This window comes from Sinocyclocheilus anshuiensis, unplaced genomic scaffold, assembly GCF_001515605.1.
Source record: "Sinocyclocheilus anshuiensis isolate Anshui unplaced genomic scaffold, SAMN03320099.WGS_v1.1 scaffold51, whole genome shotgun sequence".
In the NCBI taxonomy this organism is placed as follows: domain Eukaryota; kingdom Metazoa; phylum Chordata; class Actinopteri; order Cypriniformes; family Cyprinidae; genus Sinocyclocheilus; species Sinocyclocheilus anshuiensis.
Window position 1 is genome coordinate 5,904,180 of NW_015548296.1, and position 6,639 is coordinate 5,910,818.

The window sequence follows — 6,639 nt, forward strand, 5'->3', positions numbered from 1 at the left end:
AAAGAAAGAAAGAAAGAAAGAAAGAAAGAAAGAAAGGGGTGAGTAAATGATGACAGAATTTTTGAGAGAACTATACCTTTAAACTTTGTTAAATTTCCACATGCATCTCTCACCTTCCCACATGCTCTGCAGTGATGACGTCTTTTGGTGAAGGAGAATTTGGATCCACATTTCATGCATGCTGGTGCCTGAGAATCGGGGACCCACTGTGGGGCCGTGGTGCCCAGAGAACTGCAGCGCTGCATGGGCAAAGCACCAAGTGAACCCTTCCTCCCACCACACACTAGTGACGCTTCCATTCCACCACCCTTCTTGCAGTCTAGCGTGGGGTCTGAGGGCTCCGTGCTGCCTGTTTGGTGGGTGTCCTCCACAGGAGAGGATGGAAGTCCCAGCACAGCCTCCAGCTGCTCCTGCTCATTCTCGGCCCGCTCTTTCTCTTCAATGACAGAGTCCTCTTTCAGTCCAGGCCTCAGCTTGCGCTCGTCCAGCAGCGACTCGCTGGAGTCCTTGAGGGTGGAGTATCCGAAACGCCTCTCACCCCACACAGACAGAGTGGCGGTTACTGCTTGCCTCATAGTCTCAGTGGAGGGAGCTTAAAGCGAGAGGGTTACTGATCATACTTTAGCCCACCCTGAGCTTTGTTTTACCCTCAGACCATCACGACGTGGCCCGCACAATATCCTGCCAAAAGATGAGTCAGATATATTAATTTCCAGCAGCCCAGTGTATTTGTCAGGGATGCTCGGCTTTTTTTCTTTTAAAAATGTAAACATTAGAATCCATTTCAATATTTTTAAGATGAAGATGCTGGACTGAATCAACTTCAGTTTACTTGTTATAGAAAAATCATGTTAAAATGTGAGTCCAAATATGATCCATCAGGCTTTTGAGAAACGGTTATTTGTTCATCGCTCAATTATCATTGTACTGCATTGCATTATATGTTTTGAAACTACAGCAGTGATCATAAAACCAAGCATTTCAAGATGATCTTGCTAAGACATATTATTGGGAGATAAAGAGTGACAAATAGTCTGATATACTGTTATTAAAAAAATCTTATTGATTTACATTACAAGCGACCAGAATTTCATCTTCCTTTTCGGCCATATAAATATCAGCAAATATTTTGGCTCATTTTCAGCTGCTGAATAAAACTAAGGTGCTTTTTCCTACTTGAGTATGAGCCTTACAAGCCTGATATATCAAATATGATGCAAACTGCAAAACGTGCTTTAGATTTTGTCTAAAAATTAGATTTTTGTCAGGCTTTACAGGGTTCAAATGTAAGAAACTTCTTGTGATGAATATCCAAGTGTATATTTTAAGTTAAATGTTGCATTGTTGCATCCCAAATAAAATTAGTAAATAAATGTATTACATATTATAATAAATGGTAAACATGAAATGATCATTCTTAAATATTAAACTATTATATTAATATTGAATTCATATATTAATTCAATATTAAACTGAATTAAATAATAAATATTAAGCAATGTTAAAAGGATAAATACATGACTTTGTACCTAAACAATGACTATTTTTCCAGTATAACAACATAACATACTATGATAAGTAGTATACTAGGCCTATACAAGTTATTATAGACCAGGCTTTGAACACATTTATGCAATATGTATGATGCTCCATCTATTTATCTACTAGGTTACTTGGCCTCAAAGGGGTTGGTATTTATCAACATGGCACTAACATGGTATATTATGTACAAAAACTTAAGGCATTTCAGCATTTTATATGCCACACTCTCAGACACACAGACACAGATCCTGCATCACTATTTCACAGTGAGGATTTGCTGAGTGGGCAGAAAGACTCGTCTGCATGGGTGCATAAGCAGATACACATATCCAGAATCATGCATGAACACAACTAAACACTAACGCATTTCAGTGTATATTATTTACACAAATTCAGATACATAACTACAATAACAACCGTCAAAAAAAAAAAAGTGCTGCTTAACTGATTTGGAGTCCGAGTTTGTCACCTCACCCCATCTGCCAGCAACGCGACGCGACAAACTAGAACGCGTCTCGCATTTGCAATTATGTGAGCGTTCTAGCCTGCGAAGCGTCACCACATCACAGCATTATAGTTTATAGTCTATTCTTCGGAATTGTGGCTCAAATGTTAGTGTAGCATCTGTTACCGCAAAGAGGACTGAATACGCGTTTGGTTATTATTCTCTCAGCACTGCATTGCAGAAGAGCCGCCGCAACCTTCACACAGAACAACATCTTCAATGCGTTTGACATGGACACACGTGCCAGTGGTGATTCAGCATCACTTCTGGTTAGCAGCAACGCAAACGCACATGTGTTCATATATGGCTGATGTGCATCATTCTCGCCTGTGGCTGCTGCTGACTACAGCAATGCGACACAGTACCGTCAACAAGAGCCAATTACCCTCACTTACAATAATTATCTCAGAGTAAAACCCCGAAGACTCCCACAAGAACCAGAGATTATTTTAGCGCTAGATAGTGATACAACGAAGGAACAAACATGATAAATGTAAATAATTACCAGGATCTCTGTATCCCATCGCCACCTCTGTGTGCTCGTCATCAGAGGTCTGCGCGAGATCAACGCGCGTCGCGATCACTTGAGAAGTCAGAGGACACAATGTTACGACGAGTTTTTATCAGCGCTGTGAGCACGTTTAATATTCTCTAAGGTCTCCTCTTTATTTCACATTATTAATATAACCAATTGTTGTCTTGGTATTTCTATTACTTGGGTACACAAGCTCTCATTATTATAGATAAACAAGTCTTTAATCAACCACAGTGTATGGCCACATGTGACACTGGACCACAAACCAGTCATAAAGGTCAATTTTTTAAAATTGAGATTTATACTTAATCTGAAAGCTTTCCATTGATGTATGGTTTGTGAGGCTAGGAGAATATTTGGCCGACAACTATTTGAAAATCTGGAATCTGAGGGTGCAAAACCTTTAAAAAGCCTTTAAAGTGGTCCAAATTAAGTCCTTAGCAATGCATATTACTAATCAAAAATAAAGTTTTGATATAGCCTATTTATGGTAGGGAATTTATAAAATATCTTCATGGAACATTATCTTTACTTAAAGGGATAGTTCACCCAAAAATGAAAATTCTGTCATCATGTACTCACCCTCATGTATGAGTTGCTTTCTTATGTTGAACACAAAAGAAGATATTTTGAAGATTGCTGGTAATCAAACAGTTGGTGGTTGCCATTGACTTCCATAGTAGGAAAAAAATACTACTACAGGTGCATCTCAATAAATTAGAATGTCGTGGAAAAGTTCATTTATTTCAGTAATTCAACTCAAATTGTGAAACTCGTGTATTCGATTAATTCAATGCACACAAACTGAAGTAGTTTAAGTCTTTGGTTCTTTTAATTGTGATGATTTTGGCTCACATTTAACAAAAACCCACCAATTCACTATCTCAACAAATTAGAATATGGTGACATGCCAATCAGCTAATCAACTCAAAACACCTGCAAAGGTTTCCTGAGCCTTCAAAATGGTCTCTCAGTTTGGTTCACTAGGCTACACAATCATGGGGAAGACTGCTGATCTGACAGTTGTCCAGAAGACAATCATTGACACCCTTCACAAGGAGGGCGAAAATTCGCCAAAAAAGCCATAAATGTGAATTCATATTGACTCACTGTAAATGTTATGATTATTGAAACATCACAAATAAAAATACAGCCAGTTTGCAGTGATCATGGATCAACATAAAAAAATGTATAGAAATATTAGGTATTGTTTTTGATCATATTTAGATCTCAAATGAAGCCTATGGTTAAGGTGCAGTCACATTTACTGTCAATTGGCACATTTTCATAGGCGAAATCCAGTGACTTCAATAGGAGTCCATGCAAATGTGAATATCTTGAGGGGAAAGATTTCTACGCGCAGATTTTGCATTGGGTTCAAGCTGGTCACACTAATTCGCTCCGCCATGTTTGCATCTGTGTGAATATCGGCATTTGCAGATTTAATGATCATTGACCATCTTTATTTATGACTTTGCTGACATTTTTAACATAAACAGTCTCTAGGTGGCTGTTATACTGCAAAAGTAAAAACAAAAATGATCAAATTTAAAATACATAGGATATTATTAATCAACTGTACAACAATTTTGGCCAAAAGAACTAGCAATAGTGTTTTGGTGTAACCTAGTTAGCATTTTAAACATTTCAAAGGGACAACACATTTTACTCTTCTATAATAATAATAATAATAATAATAATAATAATATGCCTAATGATACTACAGACCCCATGACAAATCTTTTCAAGCATCTAGAGGAAAAGCAAAGCACCATATAGAAAGGTTTTATGAGCTTTATTTTTATTTAATTAACAGAAAAAAATCATTAAGACTCATTTTTATAGCCATCGCCGTCAAAACTAGCATTTCAACTAGCAACATGATAAGATTTAGAACCATTAAGCATTCAATTAACCGTCCGTCTTTCTGTATAAATGCAGGAGAAAGGTCAGGAATGGATCTGGAACAGCCAATTTACGATATAAAAGTCTCTGGTTTCACTGAATAGTGTTGAAATTATATGTCTGTCACTCTAATTTAAAAATACTGCAGGAGACTTTGTTCTGAACAGCAGTTACTGAAGGTCCAATGCTCAGTTTGCCTCGTTCTTTGATGCCTCGTCGAAGTTCTCTACAAGATCTGTGAAAAAAAGAATAAAATGACTTAAATCGGCTTTGTACAATTTACAGCTTTGTTCAAAAGAAAAACTTCAAACTTCATACCTGGGACATCATCATCTTCTTCATCAATATCTTCTGCTTTCGGAGCTTTGTTGTCCAGAACTTAAAAAGCAATGAAACAGCGATGTCAGCATCTACACTAAACTGTAAATTCCCCCCTATTTCAAAGCCACATCTATACCCACCCTGTCTGGGAAACTGCTCGGCGAGTTTGCGCAGACTTGTGAGACTGTCAGCGCCGAGCTGACTGAGGATTCCCGGGAGCATTTCCGTAAGCTGTTTGGTCTCTGCGTGGCCTGTGATGGCGAACGTATTGGCAGACAGAGACGCCTGCACTTTGGGGTTATTGAAGTGAATGACTGTGCCATCATCTTTAATCATATTCACCTGCAAAACAACATCAAATTCTCAATTCTCTCTGAACAGGACAGAATGAGATGAGCGGAGAAAGACTAGAGAGCTACTGATCTACCTCTTCAATGCCAGCTATGTTATTGACCGCAAGCTTCTTTAACGAACTTTGAAGTTTCTTGTCATCAGCTGTTGCTGTTCTGTGCACCACCTTCTTCTTCCTGCGTGCTGTTCCCTATAGAAAACGAATCGAAACGGAGTAAAGACAGAAAAACAACAACAGCAAAACCATAATATATGTTCAAAATCATTATTGTTCAGGGTCCATTATTGTTCACAATACTTCTTACCTTGCCCCCTATCCGGACCTGGGCTTTAAGTTTAGCTAATTTCTCCTGGTTCATACTGACTTCTAAAAACAAACAAATCCTTCATTATTCAAATGCTTTAAAAATCCACCTAAAAAAAAACACTATACACTATCCTCTGGTTTCACAGACAAGGCTTACAACTAGTCCCAGATTAAAATGCATGTTTGAGCTATCTCTATTGAAAATATCTTGTTCTGACATATCTTAAAATATGTCAGTGCCTTTGTTCTGTCTCAAGATGCACACCTATAACGGTTTCTTTTAAGGCATTTTTATAAAAGCTGCTTAAACACTTTAATTTGACTAAGGCCTTGTCCTGGCTTAAAGGGGTCATATGATGCGATTTCAATTTTTCCTTTCTCTTTGGAGTGTTACAAGCTCTTGGTGCATAAAGAAGATCTGTAAAGTTGCAAAGACTAAAGTCTCAAATCCAAAGAGATATTCTTTATAAAAGTTAAGAGTCAACCAGATTCCACGTCTACGTCATGATGTGGGAAGATTTGCATAATGCCGCCCAAATGTTCACGCAAAGAAAGAAGGCGTAACTTTTATTCTCGCTGTAGTATTGTTGCTGCTGCCATGTCGTGAAGGCGCTGTGTTTCGTTATGAAAGCGAAACTACTTTGTTTGGCTTTCCAAAAGAGGACGATATCTGCTTCGTCATGCCTGGAGCTGATCCGTGCTGGTCGCTGAGGAAATACATCAACTTCACGCTGTGGATCGCCGGATCGGCTTTCACCGTGGACGAAGCGGAGTCCAGCACGGGGTCGTCACATGTGGTTGCCGCAAGCCCGCCGGACGCTCCTTCGTCGAATCCGCAGGCCTCCGCTCACTCAAGGCCGCCATGTTGTGACGGAGTGTTTCATTGTGAAAGCGAAACTACTTTGTTTGGTCTTCCAAAAGAGGACACGACTAGAAATCAGTGGTTAAGTTGTATTTACAACACTGTTCCAGAACACTTCAACCCAAATATTCAGATGTGTGCAACGCATTTTATGGAGAACTGTTTCCTGATCCTGAGAGAGTAGACTACAATGCCGGCTGTTCTGACTCAAAGACTGTAAGTACGTTTTTTATATTTAAAGAATGTGCCACTGATGATTCAAACGCGAGTTTTGAGCAGTGTAGAGTAGCACTTGTTGTTTGTCATTTCTC

At 38.8% G+C, this 6,639-nt stretch overlaps 2 protein-coding genes across 2 annotated transcripts in view; both read right to left on the reverse strand.

The window, feature by feature from the left end:
- Positions 1-2,626, reverse strand: part of LOC107656105 (zinc finger FYVE domain-containing protein 9-like) — an 18,656-nt gene extending 16,030 nt beyond the window's left edge. The window contains exons 1-2 of the mRNA XM_016443800.1: positions 2,553-2,626; positions 114-681 (exon numbers count right to left, since the gene is read on the reverse strand). Coding sequence (XP_016299286.1) covers positions 114-575 — 462 coding nt within the window. The 5' untranslated portion in view covers positions 576-681; positions 2,553-2,626. The remainder of the gene's footprint in view (positions 1-113; positions 682-2,552) is intronic.
- A 1,439-nt stretch (positions 2,627-4,065) lies between these two features.
- Positions 4,066-6,639, reverse strand: part of LOC107655993 (transcription factor BTF3 homolog 4-like) — a 3,540-nt gene continuing 966 nt past the window's right edge. Inside the window, exons 2-6 of the mRNA XM_016443622.1 lie at positions 5,465-5,526; positions 5,236-5,349; positions 4,949-5,150; positions 4,806-4,865; positions 4,066-4,722 (exon numbers count right to left, since the gene is read on the reverse strand). Of these exons, the coding sequence (XP_016299108.1) occupies positions 4,676-4,722; positions 4,806-4,865; positions 4,949-5,150; positions 5,236-5,349; positions 5,465-5,518 (477 nt within the window). The 5' untranslated portion in view covers positions 5,519-5,526 and the 3' untranslated portion in view covers positions 4,066-4,675. The remainder of the gene's footprint in view (positions 4,723-4,805; positions 4,866-4,948; positions 5,151-5,235; positions 5,350-5,464; positions 5,527-6,639) is intronic.